The 17142-nt window shown below is 47.5% G+C and overlaps 1 protein-coding gene across 1 annotated transcript in view; it reads right to left on the bottom strand.

Moving 5' to 3' along the window:
- NSMCE4A (NSE4A component of SMC5/6 complex) overlaps positions 1-12765 on the bottom strand; it is a 30257-nt gene extending 17492 nt beyond the window's left edge. The window contains exon 1 of the mRNA XM_077779520.1: positions 12657-12765. Within this exon, the coding sequence (XP_077635646.1) occupies positions 12657-12765 (109 nt within the window). The remainder of the gene's footprint in view (positions 1-12656) is intronic.
- Between the last annotated feature and the right edge of the window lie 4377 nt (positions 12766-17142).

Genomic DNA, 17142 nt, shown 5'->3' with positions numbered 1-17142 from the left:
ACTTCCTTGGGGCACAGAGTCTCCATCAGGCTGTGGCTGGATACCAGCTCTCTTGCAAATCAAGTGGGAGAACATGTACACTCTGGGGTGGGAAACAAAGTTTATAATAGTTTGGCACTGAGGAAGACAGCTGGCCACTGGGGGTCCTTCTGGTCAGATCTGACTTGGTGTTTGGGATGCTGGATGTGGGGTCTATATATGTCCAGCCAGGGCTGAGTTAGATCATCCACGATGCGTTTATGGTGGCTAGTGTCACACACACGTCGCTTGGTGTAATTTTGATTCTCAGTATATTTCTTGGGGAGATCCTGGCACTCCTCATCAGCCAGGCAGCCAGGAGAAGGCAGTACTTAGTAAAAACTCAACACCCTAGTCCTCCGGTAGTTCCTGCTATGCTAGCAACTGCGTGAGTGTGTGATGAAAATCTGCCCCCTTTTCTGGGTGCTTCATTTATAAAACGCACATGGGTCCACTATGTTGTGCTAAGCCACAGGCTGGGTGCTGGAGATGCAATATTAAAGATCGCAAACAAGTCCCTTCCCTCCTGGAGCTTACAGTCTTTGGAGAGAGACAGACATCAAATAAATGAAATAAACAAGGAATACCTGCTGTGTTAAATGCTTGGAAGGAAAGGATTTGGAGCCAGGCAAGAATTTCACCTGGATAGCAGAGTCAAGGCCATTAAGCTAAGATGAGAAGGAGCCCTGGATGGAAGTCGGGGTGCAGGCGGGGAGGAGAGCCAAGCATGAGGCAGCCGGGGCCATTAGTTGGTGTCTGGGAACTGCTTTGTTCCAAGGTGGAAAATCATCACAAATGCGTCAGACTCTTCAGACCCTCTGAAGAGTCTCCTGCGATAAAGCAACTCAATCCTGTATATGCCATAATTTGTATGGCACTCCTGGGCTCGTGGAAAAGAAAGGAAATTTCCACAGAAACACAAAGGCGAGCCCAGGACTCAAACAGTGGTGGGGGGAGGGGGGAAGGGGGCAGAGGGCCTGCGCATCAGCAGGACTGCTATACACACTGTTCGGCTTAAGGGCATCATGTGCCCATTAGATGCCAGGCTCTGTGAGCAAGATAGACAAGATCGCTGCTCTCACAAGTGGAAGCCAGCTGTCTTATCAGGGAGAAAGACAACAAACAAGGAAGAGATAAGTAATTTCAGAGAGTGACAATATGAGGAAATCAAAAGGCAGCTTATTGTGGCAAGGAATTACCTACCAGGTGGTGAGGAGTGTGGGTGGGTTACTTTAGCTGGGGTGGTCTGGGAACCCCCGCTGAAAAGCTGACATTTCAGTTAAGAACAGGAGTCAGCCATGTAAATTTGGGAGGGGCACGCAGGTGTAGAACTTTCCAGATCTGGAGACTTCTTTTTCCCAAGTGTCTACCTTAAGTCTAGACACTGATCCAAAAGCTTCTGGGAGGAAATAAAGCCCAGGACTGGGACGTGCCTGCCTTCACAGTCAAGACCTCCGGGCCCAGTGCCCAAAGCACCCCAAGTGCGAGACGGAAGCATGTGTACAACCCCGAGCCCTTCTCACCTGGACACAGACAGGAGAGGAATCACCTGCGGTGAGGTTTGGCTGGAGAGCGAAGGGGCTGTTTGTAGTCAGATGTACAGCACGAAGCCAGAGAGAGAAAGGTGTACACACCGTGAATGACTGCTCCCCTGGGGTGGGAATGGGGCACAGAGAGAGTGGAACATTATTAAATCTGTGCTTTTTCAGCGAGGTGTTAATCGTACCATTTCCGAGAGAAATTTAATGTTAATTTTTAATTGGTATGGTCAAACAATGAGTGCAAATTCTCAATGAAAACATGCAAATAAATATTTTCCAGGCTCTCGAGGCTGAAAGGTCTAAATGATCTAGAAAGGATCATTCATCTCCCCACCACAGCCACCTCCCTATTTTTATGGAATAGACCCACAGCCGTAGTAGAAGCCAGCAGCGGATGGGTGAAACGTCTGTTCCTAGAGTAATTTCCAGCTGGCAAAACAAACAGCCGCTATTAGCTTAGGGACATTTCAGAACATGCTTAAGCCCTGTGTGTTCCTCATACCATCTTCCAAGACACTGCCTCCATTTGCTTTTCTTTCATTTTGTTAACGTTAAAGAGGATCTGTAAATAAAGAAATAAAAAGGACCAGTAAATTAAAAAACTTTTTCTAACCTCTCTCATGTCAATGAAATAGTGTCTTAATATGGCCACACCTGCTATGTATTTGTCATCCCCAAACTTGATTACATGGCCTCAGTAACGCTTTAGACCAGTGCTTCCCAAATGTTAGTGAGCATTTGAATCACTGGGGATGGTTATTAAAAACACAGATCCTGGGGGCACCTGGGTGGCTCAGTCGGTTGAGTGTTCGGCTCTTGATTACGCTCAGGTCATGATCCCAAGGTCATGAGATTGAGCCCCCCATCAGGCTCCATGATGAGCGTGGAGCCTGCTTAAGATTCTCTCTTCCCCTCTACCCCTCCCCGACCTACACTGCCCCTCTCTCATAAAGAAATGAATAAATAAATAAATAAAATTAATTTTAAAAATACAGATTCTGATATAGTAGGTTTGGGAGGGGGGCCTCTGATTGTCCATTTCTAATTCCCAGGCACTGTCCCTGCTGCTGATCAGGGATCATACTTAGACCCGCCAGGTGAATGGAGATGCAGAATGATTTACTCACCTCTGAAGGCCAGAGTGAGATGTTTTTTATTATTGAGATATAATTCACCAACTGTAAAATTCACACTTTTTAAAGTATACGATCCAATGATTTTTATTATATTCACGAGAGTTGTGCAACCATCACCAGAATTAATTTTAGAACATTTTCATCACCTCAGGAGAAAAACAACAACAACCCGTATCCATTGGCAGTTACTCTCCATTCTCCCAGCGCTCTCGCAGGCCCTAGTAAACACAAGCCTATTCTCTGTTTCCACAGATTTGTCTATTCTGGACCTTTCATATAAATGGAATCATGCAACACGTTGTCTTCTGTGTCTGGCTTCTTTCATTTAGCGTCATGTTTCAAGGTGTATCCTTGTGGGCACGTGGATCAGCATTTTGTTCCTTTCGTTGGCTGAATAATATTCCCTTGGATGGATATGTTTGTTCATCCATTGGTGGACATTTGGATGGCTTTCACCATTTTGCTGTCATTTATGATACCTTGGGATTCTTCAGTCATTTGGATATTCTTTGTTTTTTTAAATGTTTATTTATTTTTGAGACAGAGAGAGATAACACGAGCAGGGGAGGGACTGAGAGAAGGAGACACAGAATCCAAAGCAGGCTCCAGGCTCTGAGCTGTCAGCACAGAGACCGACACGGGGCTCAAAGCCACAAACTGTGAGATCATGACCTGAGCCGAAGTCGGACGCCCAACCGACTGAGCCACCCAAGCACCCCAAATATTCTTTATTTTTAAGTTTATTTGAGAGATAGAGAGAGCATGAGCAGGGGAGGGGCAGAGAGAGAATCCCAAGGAGGCTCTACACTGTCAGCACAAAGCCCAACACGGGGTTCAATCTCACAAACTATGAGATCGTGACCTGAGCCGAAGTTGGACTCTCAACCGATTGAGCCCCTCCAGGCACCCCAGTCATGTGAATATTAGTGTGTCACACTCTCTGGTTCAGCCAAGAGGAGTTACTGTTGTCCAGCCTAGAGTGTTTGCTTTCGGCAGAGCTGAGGGCTGTCGTGGGGCAAGGTGGTGGGGGGCTGAGAAGCGGTCCAGTGAAGCCATTAGCCTTTAGGGGGTTTAGTACAGTTTGGTCAGGTGGTCAGAAAGCACAGTTCTCACCATTCGAAAAAAATAATTTATTTTGAAATTTCAAATTTATAGAAGCTGCACCAAGAACACGAAGACCTTGCGGCACCTGGGCGGCTCAGTTGGTTAAATGTCCGACTTCAGCCCAGGTCATGATCTCACAGTGCCTGAGTTCGAGCCTCACGTCTGGCTCCGTGCTGACAGCTCAGAGCCCGGAGCCTGCTTCGGATCCTGTGTCTCCCCTGCCCCGCCTCCCGCGTCTGCCCCTCTCCCACTTGCACTCTGTCTCTCTCTCAAAAATAAATAAACATTTAAAAAATTTTTAACAAAGAGAATACAAAGACCTCCCATATCCCCAGTCGTTATGCCCTCCTCCTCCTCTCCACGTGGGTACTCGTTGTTACTCTTCTTTATTTGGGGTCAAATTGTAGGCTTGACACCCCTCTTTCGTCGGTGTGACCCCTGCCACCCCATCAGGAAGTCAACACTTGCCAACACCGGCACCCATCATCACACCCCACGCCGACATCTCCTTTTGTCCCAACGGGTCCTGACATTTCCGGTCCAAGATTCCGTCCAGGGTCACACAATGTCTCTCCCTGTCACCTCCTGCAGGCCGGAGCAGCTCCCTGGTCTTTTGTTACTTTCATACTCTTGACAGGTCTGCCCGGTGTTTCCTCATGTCCAGGCTCAGGCCATGTCTCCTTGGCAGGCATACCACCAAAACGAAGTGATGTTCTCGGTGCTTCACCTCAGGGGCACGTGACGTCTACCTGCCCCACTGGTGATGTGAATCTTGATCACGTGGTCATGCTAGTGTCTGCCAGGTTTCTTCACCATAAAGGAGCCCTTTCTCCTTCTGTAGCTGATAAATATTTTGTGGGGAGATAAGCCGGGACTACGGTAGTATCTCCTGCTTTCGTGTGCTGGTGGATCATGGCTTCCAGACCCCCTCAAGAAATACAGATAGAGGCACCTGGGTGGCTCAGTCAGTTAAGCACCTGACTTCAGTTCAGGTCATGACTTTGCGGTTTTTAGGTTCGAGCCCTGCATCAGGCTCTGTGCAGATAGCTCAGAGCCTGGAGCCTGCTTCAGACTCTTTCTCTCCTTTTCCCTCTGCCCCTCCCCTGCTTGCACTCTGTCTCTCAAAAATAAATGTTGAAAAAAACAAAAGCATCCTCTTCATGAAATCTGTTCTGATCATTGAACTTGAAGGTGACCTCTAAAAAAATATATCAAACAGAGCTAGAAAATATATGTATGTATTTACCTGCTTATACATGATAAACACATCCTATTCATCTTTTATCTTTATCTATAGATAGACACATAAATAGATTTAAAATGTGTGTTCAAATAAAAAAGGAGGGGAAAAGTAAAACACGCATTCACACCAACCTCTAATTCCAATACAGCACCTCTGGGTTTTTTCCTAGCCTTCTCTGTCCACATTATAAATCACTTCTCAACAGTGGGAAACCTGGTGACCATTATCCTAAGTAAGCATATTTACTTATTTGCCTAGTTCTTCTGTTTGTAACCAAACTTCACATGTGCTGGCTGCATGCTTGGCCCTCTGGCCTTCACTTTAGCTCTCGCTGCTGGCGAATCCTTCTCCCCTATACGCTATCATGTCCCCAAGTGCTCATGTTGGCCATGGCCTTATGGCCCCTACTCCTTTCATGTCACTAACACCTGATAATGCATTTCTTTCACTGAGGGACCATCTGAGCTCACCTCCAGCCGCAATTTTAACAGCTGTACTGCCACTTGGCACCAGGGACAATCAGTGTGCCACTTGCCACCCGTGATGGTGTCCTCCTTGCCAGCGAGGTAGCAGGTGAAACCACTTCCAAATCCTACCCTACTGTCCATTTTCTTGGACCACCCTGCTTCTGGCACCAGCGGTCACGGATTGGCCTGCAGGAATTTTTTTTTAATGTTTTATTTATTTCTGAGAGAGAGAGAGAGCGAGCAGGGGAGGGTCAGAGAGAGAGGGAGACACAGAGTCTGAAACAGGCTCCAGGCTCTGAGCTGGCAGGCAGTACAGAGCCTGATGCGGGGCTCGAACCCACAAACCGTGAGATCATGACCTGAGCCGAAGTTGGACGCTTAACCGACTAAGCCACCCAGGCGCCCCTGGCCTGCAGGAATTTTGCTAGGGGCACAGCCATGGAAGGGAAGGACGCAGGACGGGAAGGAGGTGAAGCTGAGTTTCCTTTCACACATCTCTCTTCAGCTGACACCATCCGCAAAAAGACAGAAAGCGAGGCCCATCTGGCCACAGACTTCCGGCAGCAGGGGTAATAAAGAATTTCTTTTTTTTTTTTTTTTTTCCTAGAGGGGGCTCTGGACAGCACAGCACAAGGTCAGCCACGAAATTGTCCAGGCTGTTCTGTAACATCAATAGGTGCTTTGTGCTTTGTCTACAGGCGGCTTCTCAAATCTGAAAATTAACGGACTTGTTTTTATTATTGGATTTCTGTGAATAGCATTTATTACAGAGCTAGAGATCAATAGGTTTACTGATTACATTTTCTTTCTTAAACTTTTGCTTTCCTCTGTAGTTTCTAGTTGCTTTGAGTGCACCTTTGAAGAAATACACTGTCCGCTGTTTCCAACTTCTTAACCCAGTCCACCATCTATTGAAATTCTCCTATTTTTTCTGGAGATCTCTGTCCCAGCGCCCTGTCTGCCCACCTTGATATGGATGAGCTGTGAGCCCAGTCTTGATGGACATTTGTCCCCATGGGGCCTCCGTTTCCTGCTTTCTTCTGCTACATTCCATGTTTAAAACCTTTCTTAGTTTAGGGGCGCCTGGGTGGCTCAGTTGGTTGAGCATCTGACTTTGGCTCAGGTCATGATCTCATGGTTCATGAGTTCCATTCCACATTGGGCTCGTTGATCTCAGCATGGGGTCCACTTCAGATCCTCTGTCCCCCTCTCTCTGCCCCTCCCCTCGTGCACTCTCGCTCTTTCTCTCAAAAATAAATAAACGTTAAAAAACAAAACCTTTCTTAGTTTATGTCCTGGTTTTACTGAGGCAAATTTTATGAATCTGAAAAATGTCTCATTCTAGTCTTCCATTTGCTTCATAATTTGCCTGGATATAGAATTTTGAATTGAAAATATTTTTTTAGCATCAGGAATTTGGAGATATTGTTTCCTTGTCTGCTTGAAATGGATTCTGATGAAACAACCTTTTGAGATCACTGGTCTTGGTACTGGAGATAGAACGTGGAATGTGACAAATTCCCTGCTCTTAGAGAACAGACCGATAATAAACAAAAGCAACACCAAAAAATAACATTTGGTAACTATTAGTGCTATGAAGAATTTAGCTAAGAGTATAAACGCTGATTGCGACTTATTTTCAATATGCTGGGTAAGCACATCTCAGAGGTGGCATTTGAAATGAGACTTGAATCGTGAGAAGTAATGAGTCACACAAAGATACAGAGAGATTGTATTCTGGTCAGAGGCAATGGCAAAGAGAAGTCTTTGAGGATTCAATGAGTCTGACATATTTGAAACATCCGGAAGACATGTGTAGCTGGAGTGTGGTATCCAAGGGAGAGGGTTCTGGAAAATGAGTCTGGTTCTGATTCTCATTACTGGTAAGTGACCTATGTTGCTTTGTTTCTAGAAACATTTAAGATTGGTGGTGGATGGGAGATGGCCATGAAGCTCCTCCCACTGAGAGAGGGGATTTATGTCTTTCTCCCCTTTAACGTGGGCCCCACGACCGTCTGACCAAAGGATATAGGAATGACGCGGTGCCTCTTTCTGGATCCACGCCTTCAGAGACTGGCAGCTTCCACATTCTGTTTAGTGGGCCATTTACTCTTGGAACCTGTCCCCTGTACTGTGAGGAAGCCCAAGACACATGGAAAGGCCATGTGTAAGTGACAAAGCCTGTGCCACCAGCCAGNAGTTGGCTCTGATTCTGGCTCCTGTCTGACTATAGTTTCATGAGTTCCCTCCCTCAACACAAGAACCACCTGGCAGAGCCTAGGAAACACCCAGAACCACGAGACATGTAAGTTACTGTGTCAGGCACCTGCTGGGCCCTTTCTATCTGGAGATTCACCTCCTTCAACTGTGGGAAATGTTCTTCCATGAATTCCTTGATAATTGCTCCCTTCTACTTTTTTGTCCCACATCTGCCATCTCTGTTAATGAGATGCGGGACCTCATGGATTGATTCTTTAAGCCTGTAATATTTTTTCATATTTAAAATCTTTCTTTAATTCTAATCTTTACATCTTTTTTGTTTGCCTTCAGCCTGCTCTTCAATTTTTTATTTCAGACTAGGTGGGAGGTTTGATTTCTCTTGGATTTTGCTTTTGGCTGGTCGACGGGCATCACAGGAGGGTAGGACACAGTGCAGAGATAGACTCCACTTATACCAATTTTTAATTTTCAAATTTTGAACCACATTTTCCCCTCCCCNCTGGGTCTGTAGTGCAGACTGGGGTCTTGTTCGGGTCGAAGCCCCACCACCCTCTCTTACCCCAACTCTAGGCGGTGGCCTGATACCTCCATTACCAGATGTCAATCCTCTTCCCAATGTCCACAAACACGGAGCAATCTCTTGGCCGATGTTCTGTCCCAGTTTGCTTTATTACAGTCCCAACAAACTTAAAAAAAAATTCCTTTGCTATCACTTCAATGAATTCTCAAAGGAGAGGAGCTCTGTCTGCTTCATTAATGAGAATTTCTTTTGCACTGTGTAGGGAGATAATGGGCCGTAAACAGTATCTTCTTATTTTCATAAATCCACCTGTTTACTGTCATAACATAACTTTGAATTATTTTCCCCTCAGAATTTTAAAAGAATCAGCAGCTCTAAGCATTGCCTGCAAAATGTTTTGTTCTTCTCGTGTTTTCTGCCATATGCCAGTAATTTTCAGCAAGGCTGCATTTATTTGAATTTGAATTGGGCAAGTTAGGAATATAGCAATAAAAATATTAATGAGGGGCGCCTGGGTGGCTCAGTCGGTTGAGCCTCCCACTTCACCTCAGGTCATGAACTCGCGGTTCATGGGTTCAGAGCCCGCATTGGGTTCTGTGCTGACAGCTCAGAGCCTGGAGCCTGCTTCGGATTCAGGGTCTCCAGCTCTCTCTACCCCTCCCCCACTCGCAGTCTGTCTGCCTCTCTTCCTCAAAACTGAATAAACATTTAAAAAAATTAATGAGACCTCGCTTTATGAGCAAATTTGAAAAGATTTCAAATCTCACCAAATTAAAACCATGTTTTGTCTTTGTTAACGAATTCTTGTTTTGGGTGAGTAACATTTCAAAGCTGACGGGTCCAAGGAATGGCAAATGCTGCACCCACATGTGGCCACACGGTGGCGCCACTTCAGCCGGCCCGCGGTTGTCTGCGGCTTCTCCTGGGATTGGGGGAGCCACCCTGTTCCCAGGCCCGGGGACTTTGACTTGTGATTTTAGTGCAATAAAAACCAAACAAACAAACAAAACTTTTTTTACATCTCAAAGCATTTTCAACTAGGCATTATGCATTGGTACTAACGCAGGGACTAAAAAATGCTCCTGGTTTAATAAAGCAGGAACGGGAGGTGGACGTAGAAGAAAGCCCTGAACCAGCTGCTGGGACGTGCCAGGAGGTCGCGGACAGGAAGGCACCCCGCGCAGTGTCAGAAATTAAAAGCCGGCCTAAGGAGTGACGGTGGATACTGGCCCTCTGGAAGTATCCCCTTTTCCTTTAAGCTTGTTCTCAAGGGGGATTTGCCTTACATGATCTGGGTGTTGGATTCCGCAAGAAGTTCAGAAAAATCTTACAAAATGTGATTGCTGTGAACGACTCTGTTCCGGAATAAAGGCTTTCTGTTTTCAGAGGCTTTTATGTACCTCGTCTTGTTGAGGTGCGTGGAACTGCCCCCACGCTGGGCCCGTGGAGACGGCGGGCTATGGGGCTGCTTTACACAGGATGAGGGGCCAGGGCCCCTGCAATAAGTCATGGCTACAAGGAGATGAATCAGGGCCAGACGTCCAGCCCCCAGGCTCCTCGTTTGGAACTCATGGCTGGGTCCTGCGTATGCCAGGATTTTTGTTATTTCACGACTCTTTCTTGTTTCATTTGTTTTAATGTTTATTTTTGAGAGAGAGAGAGAGAGCATGGGCAAGAGAGGGACAGAGAGAGAGGGAGACACAGAATCCAAAGCTCCAGACTCAGAGCTCGATGCGGGGCTCGAACCCGCAGACCATGAGATCATGACTTGAGCCGAAGCTGGGTGCTTAACCGACTAAGCCACCCAGGTGCCCCCCAAATTCTGTCTTCTTAAGGAATTTCTATTTCAACCTAATCAAAGAAGTTAAATATGTAAAAAAAAAAAAAAGGGGGGGGAGGGAGGGGTTATTATGCTATGGTTAGTTGAACTCAGTGCCCTGAAGAGCAATTTTGAAAATTAAGTATTTCTAATGGAAATGAGATTACTTTGAAATTTTTCTTTGAAAAATGACTCTATACATGAGGTCACATTCCCAGGATAGGAAAAGAAATATGTGAAGAGACCATCTTGCCCTTTCCCTGTCCCCTAGTTTCTGCCCCTCGCTGGTGACAACTGCTCAGTGTCGCGAGTCGCTTGTGTGAATTTTCAGAGTCATTAAATTTATATAAGAGTGTAGTATTTTTTCAGAGCATAGAATTATACCACGTAAGCTTACATTTATACCTTCTTTTTTACACCAACGCTAGCATATTACACATACCGTCCTGTGCCTTGTTTTTTCTCCCACTTACCTTCGTATCTTGGGGCATTCTCAGTTTTGGTACAAAAAGAACCCCACATTCTTTCCAATGGTTGCTTTGTTTTCCTTTGTATGGTTGCGCATTTAATGCATGAAATAGTGACAGAACCTTAGACAGCCTTGGCATTTAGAAATGGCCTAAGAGTGGTTGTTCATTCTCCCTTTCCCAAGGGAGCACAGTGACATTTCCAAAAACGACAACTTGATTTGATGAGGTCTGTTGGAACTGAGCCAGAAGCACTTCTAATTTTATAGGGGTTTTTTTTTTGTTGTTTTTGTTTTTTTTCTGTTTTGTTTTGTTTTTTTATTAAGGCTGCTGTGTTTTGGAAAGTGGCTGGTTCCGGCCACAGTATAGAACTGACCCCAAATAAATTAAACTGCAACCCAAGGCAGTTGAGACAGGATTCGGATCCCAAACAAACTCAGAGTGAGGAAAAGAGAGAGCTGCAGGCTCTCGGTACCTGCAAGCACCCTGGGCCCCGCTACCCTCCCTCAGGGCTGCAGAGCCTTCTGGAAAGCTGCCGCCTAGCCTGGGTCAGATTGCTTCCACGCTGCTGCTTCCCAGGCCAGTGTTTCCAACCTTAAGCCAATGCACATTTATAGAACACTTCCATGTGATCCTGGGGGAGGACAGACCATGGGCAGAGGGCAGTGCCGAAAAGTCCTCACATCGGGAAGAAAGGGCCTGTTCCCAGCTCTCTGCTCCTCATGCTAAGAGGATCCTGGGTAAGTAAGTCTCAGACGGACGGCTTTATTCCTTTGAACGATGTGGGGCTTTAAACTGGTTTGGCTACTGAGATTAGAGGGATAGATGCATTTCTTTCTCTTCTTTCCTTATAAAGGGAAATTAAAGGCACATTTGTGCTTCCTATTTCCACGCCCCACCCCCACCCCCTTGTCTCCTAAGCTGCATGAACTGTATTCTCTTCTTTCTTGTAAGTTACTGTTTCCTTTTGGTAGGATAAGTCCCCATTGATCTTGGTCTCCTCATTCGTAAAGTAAGGGTTAGGCTGGATGAAATTTCATTCTTCTGGCCTCTGTTATGACTCTCCCCATTGCAAATTGGATTTTCAAGTATTTACAGTGCTGTGGAATGATGATTTAAGAGGCCCCCTGAGGCCGTAAAACACCACGACTTTATGGGGAAAAGTTATTTTAAAACCCTTGATGGCGTGGACTCGGACACGTCTGCCAGTGTTCCTCTAGGCTCACACAAGCCCCTTTTCAGGCTGGTTTCGGTGCTCTGGCTGCCAACTCCGAGTTGCCGTGTGATTTCGACAAAAACTGTGTGTTTCGGAGCCCGACTTGGTGTCAGTTATAACTGAACCATCGGGCCACATTCAAGTAAGGCAGAGCACTAAGCCTCATTCGAAAATCCTGCAGTTTAGTAAAACACAGGGGAGCGTGAGTGTGTATGTGCGCGTGTGGGTCCGGTTCATGGCGTGTTCCGTGGGGGGGACATGTGCGGACTTCCGTTCCTTAGCCCACTCACGCCATGTACACGCTAGCGTGTGAGGTGCACGTATGTGTGTGTAGACGGGGCAGGACCCCTCCAGTTTTAGCTGCCGCTTCCAAACGGACCCACTGTCCTTCCCAGTGAGTGCCCGTCGGTGACTTGGGGACTGCCCTGCGCCGGGGTCCAGCCGCCAGCGCCCTGAGGCTTCCCTCCACATCCCCTGTGCAGACACCACCCCCGGGTGGCTCTGGTGGCTGCTGGTGGCTGACGTTTGGGAGAAGTCTTCTGGTCCAGTTTGGTTTTAAAAGCCCCTAGGTTTCGGTTTTCCTGTCTTGCTGCTCTGTTTGTACAGGGAGATTTGGGAAGAGCCCAAAACCGTGCTGCCACCATCATCTTAGGATGCCACTTGTCAGCTTTCTCATCGCAAGGAGGAGACCAGCTTGCTTCTGCAGTAGCTCTAATGGGTAGTGATGAGGGTCTGACCCAGAAGCAAATAGAATGGAGAGGAAGGGGACCGTGAAAGACACACTGGGAAGAATCCGGAGTTCTTGGTGAATGTGCACTGGGGTGACAAGAGGAATGAAAAAGAGGGAAAATTAAAACACAAGCAATCATCCATTCATCCGTTAGGTTCTTTCCGTAAACACTCACGTGACCCCATGCACGAGGTCCTGGGAATGAGGATGTAGGTGTAGGCTACACTCGCATAACCACAGCGCCCGGGCTGGAGGTGGGGACCGGGCACTGTGCACCGGTCCATGGTGCAGAATTACCATGAAGGTCCCAGGGAATGTGACTGAGAGAGCGTGGTCTTGTCGGTGGAAAAGTCCAGACAGAGGCTGGCCTGACAAAGATATAAATTTACATTTCAAGAGGTTGAGTGACTGTGAGTCATATAAGAAGAAACCTCCACCGGAGTTAAAAGCGAGGTGGGTACAGGAGGAAGTGAGCACCGGTGGCCTAGATTTGGAGCCTTCTGCCTGGACACAGCAGACGAAGTTACAGAAACCAATGGAATCTTCTGAGGACACCAGGCTGGAAGACCAAATTGTGGGTCTTATTTTTTTTCCTTAATGTTTATTTAATTATTTTGAAAGAGAGAAAGAGAGAGTGGGGGAGGGGCAGAGAGAGATGTGGGGAGAGAGAGAATCCCAAGCAGGCTCTGTACTGTCAGTGCAGAGCCCGACATGGGGCTCAATCTCACAAGCCATGAGATCATGACCTGAGCCAAAACCAAGAGTCGGACACTTAACCAACCGAGCCACCTGGGCGCCCCAAATCCTGGATCTTATTAAATGGTTTCCTTGAGATGGGGGAGGGGCAACTGGAGAAGGCCAAGGAGCGCCGGATTTCGTGATACCTGCGTAAGTGGACAGAACCATTTGGGGAAAGCGGCGCGACAATGTCAGATGCTGCAGAGATACTAAAGCAGCAGGATGAGGCTTGCGGGGGGCGGCGGGGGTCCTGGGCAACTTCCGAGTGTGGTGTCAATCAGGGAGCGTTGATTGACAGAAACAGAATCTCTCTGGCAAAGATTTCGGGGATCCGTTGAGAAGACGTAGCTGTGGGCTGTTGCAACTTCTTATCTCCCCGCTTCTCGGCCAGCACCTGCTTCCTTCTGGTCTGAGGGTGGGCGGGGGTCCGCTGGGCCCCTAAACTTGCTCCTCCCTCGGGTCATCAAGCACAGTCTCTGGGTCTGTCTTGCACCAATGCCAGCCTCCTTTCCTCATTGCCTTGTGACTTACGGTCCCCCCTTGACTGACTCCCAGGGCCCCTATTACATATCAAGAGAGAAAATCTGCTTGGCCCACCTTAAGCCAGAATCGATCCCTAGTGCCATCAGCAGTGTCTAGGAGGTGGCTTTGTGTTGGGGGCAGGATGCTCCGTTGGTGGCGTGCGCATGGGAAGGGCAGAGAGAGGGAGACACGGAATCTGAAGCAGGCTCCAGGCCGTCGGCCCACAACCCAATGCGGGGCCAGACCTCGCGAACTGTGAGATCATGACCTTAGCTGAAGTCAGAGGCTCAACCAACTAAGTACCCCAGGGGCCCCCATGGGAGTGGACGTTACTGCTGGTTGCGACGATGGGAGCCACCAACTGCATGCTAGAGTGCGTGCTGAATGGGCCGGGGGGGCATGGGGCGCCGGGACAGATGCAATTCACCAGATTGCAGAGTATGGGCTAGTAGAGAACACAGTTCACTGTGATGCAACCCTGCTCCCTACCTCCGATTCCCGAGGTGGTCCATCCCCACACAGGAGGTGGGGCAGAGGGTGGGAGAGTCCGGACCACAAGACTACAGGGAAGTAGCCATCGCTGCCCAAGATACAAACACAGGAAGACGACGCTTTGCGGGCTCGTCTGACCACTTTGGGAGCCACCAGAGGGGACACAGCCTCGCTCCTACGGCTCTTGGTTCAGCTGTGCTTAGAAGAGGTGGACATCGATGTGTTTTCATAGCCCCAGCCTGCTGCGGCAGCTCCGTGCGCGTGCTTCATTCAGTCTTGTGAAATGGCTGTAGAGAGCAGGAGCCCCTTAAATGTGAAGGAGGGTGTTTAAAATTGACCCGGTGCAGAGCGGCGCTGGGACGAGAGAGTGCTCTGAGTTTGTGACCTAAAAAGGGGAAATTCTGCTCCACGCTCAAGTCCGGGAACAGCCTCAGCAGAGCCTTGTGCCAGAATTGGTGCCAAAGAATTATAAAGAGATTAAACCCAGCGACACAGGCCCATGTTGTTCTAGCGAAGGGGGCTAACTTTCCATAGTCAAAAGCTACTCCCGTCGTCCAGGTACGACTAAAGTCGGTTGTGGGTCGGAATTCCAGGGCCCCAGGGAAATTCCCTGCCCCCCATCAAAGGACCGCTTCTCCCCAGAGTAGTTGCCTTTCAGGCTTATCAAATCCGGGATGGCAGGGCTTCAACCATGGAAGATTCTCTCGTGCTCATTATGTGTGAAGGGACAGTAAAGGGTATGGATGTGGGTACAGCTGGAGTGATCTTTTCTAAAAAGTTTATTTATTTATTTTGAGAGAGAGAAAGTTGAGAAAGAGAAAGAGTAGGGGAGGGGTAGAGAGAGAGGGAGAGAGAGAATCCCAAGCAGGCTGTGTGCTGTCAACACAGAGCCCGATGCAGTGCTCGAACCCATGAACTCTGAGATCATGGTCTGAGCTGAAGTCAAAAGTCAGACACTTAATGGAGCCAAGCAGGCTACATGTTGTCAGCACAGAGCCCAATGTAGGGCTTGAACTCACAAACTGTGAGATCATGGTCTAAGTTGGAGTCAAGAGTCAGACGTTTAACATGCTGTGCCACCCAGGCACCTCTGGAGGGATCATTTTTAAGTGGGGCCAAGGTTTTCCATTTTGAGGGGACATAATTTTGTTGGTCATTCTGGAGGCTTACAAAGCATGGACTTGTGTTCACTTTGGGTGTTTAGAAAACAGCTCCTGTGTCTATGCTTCTGCCAGAAGCTGATGATGAGGCTCCAGTTGGGATCTGACAGAGTTATTTTTGCGTCTCATATTTCACAGCAAACAGATGAGATGACCAAGCCCTGAGTCCCGGTCAGTCACAAGACCATCCTCTCATGTGCTTCAGTTCTTTGAAGAACATTCAGTGATGTTATGGTCCGCATCACCTGGGGGAAGTTTTGCTCTCTGGCATTTGGTTGGGTGTGTTTCCCTCACCCCCAGGGCCAGCCTGTCTTCAAGCTCTGGGACTGGTGATGCTTTTGCAAATGCCTCTCCCTCATTTAGCACAAACAAGGAGATTCAGGTTGGCTTGTCTTAGTTAACAGGTGGGGTGGGGTGGGGGGCAAGGAAATGACCTAATCACAGACATCAACCTTGGAGAAGCCACTAGATGGAGAAGGAACCATGGGCAGTCAGCCATTAGTACCAGACCTTCTTATCAGATGGGCAGAGCCTACTGGTGGGGAATTCAGGAAGTTATCTTTTTGGAGCTGTGTTCATACATGGCAAGATCCATCCTCAGGCGCATGTTCTAGAAGCCAGGTAGTGCTCAGACGTATAATTGTAGGAACCAAAGCAACAAGGGGGAGAGAGAGGGGCTGTGCTGGGGCTTGGTAAGCAATGCTTGGACTGAGGTCCACTGGACGGGCCCTCGCCTCCGAAGCCCAAAGAGGAAACTTAATCATTTTGATAATAGTTGTATATCAACCAAGGCTCCATTCATTAGCTTCCTTCTATCTTTTCCGCCATTTTTCATTTTCTTTTTTTTTCTTTTAAGTTTATTTATTTATTCTGAGAGAGAGAGAAAGTGAGAGAATCCCAAGCAGGTTCTGTGCTGTAAACACAGAGCCCAGCTCGGGGTTCTGAACTCACAAAACTGTGAGATCATGACCTGAGCCGAAATAGTCAGGCACTTGGGGCACCTGGGTGGCTCAGTCGGTTAAGCATCCGACTTCAGCTCAGGTCATGAGCTCACAGTTCATGAGTTCAAGCCCCGCATCAAGCTCTGTGCTGACGGCTCAGAGCCTGGAGCCTGTTTTGGATTCTGTGTCTCCCCCTCTCTCTGCCCTTCCCCTGCTCATATTCTGTCTCTCTCTCAAACATAAATAAACATTAAAAATTTTTTTTTTAAAAGAGTCAGGCACTTAACTGACTGAGCCACCCAGGCACCCCAGTCACTGTTTTTCTACATAACAAGGTCTGCCCGTGCTTTCCACAAAGATTCATGGAGGGCGGAGGATGGGTGCATGAGAAATTGCTCTCGGGGTTGTCTGACTTTCCTCTTGTTATTCAGTTATTCTGAACTGTGCTTATCTGTCTCTGTTTTTTTCCTGTCTTCAAGTGGGCCTGGTTGTTGCACACATTTACTTTCTCTCTCACTGCTTTATATCTTTTTGGGAGGAAATATTGGGAAGTAGGTCACTACCGCAAAAGGTAATTAAAAAAAAAAATGCAGGAAAATATGATTAAGATGGCCCTTTTGTTCTTGCTGGAAAGAACTATGGTTTGAGCAAATGGGACTTAACAAAGCCTCATTTGCAAGGACTTTTAAATTATATAGCAATTATTATTTTGTTAAATTTTGAAGGTAAGTTTACAATAAACTTGTCTGAAGGACCAGAGATTGCCTGATGGTAGCTGAAACCCTCTCCAAGGCCCAGTAATTGCATT

Source organism: Crocuta crocuta, unplaced genomic scaffold (genome assembly GCF_008692635.1).
Source record: "Crocuta crocuta isolate KB4526 unplaced genomic scaffold, BGI_CrCroc_1.0 scaffold138, whole genome shotgun sequence".
Taxonomy (NCBI): Eukaryota; Metazoa; Chordata; class Mammalia; order Carnivora; family Hyaenidae; genus Crocuta; species Crocuta crocuta.
The sequence above is the reverse complement of the archived record's forward strand: the minus strand, read 5'-3'. Positions and strand labels throughout refer to the sequence as shown.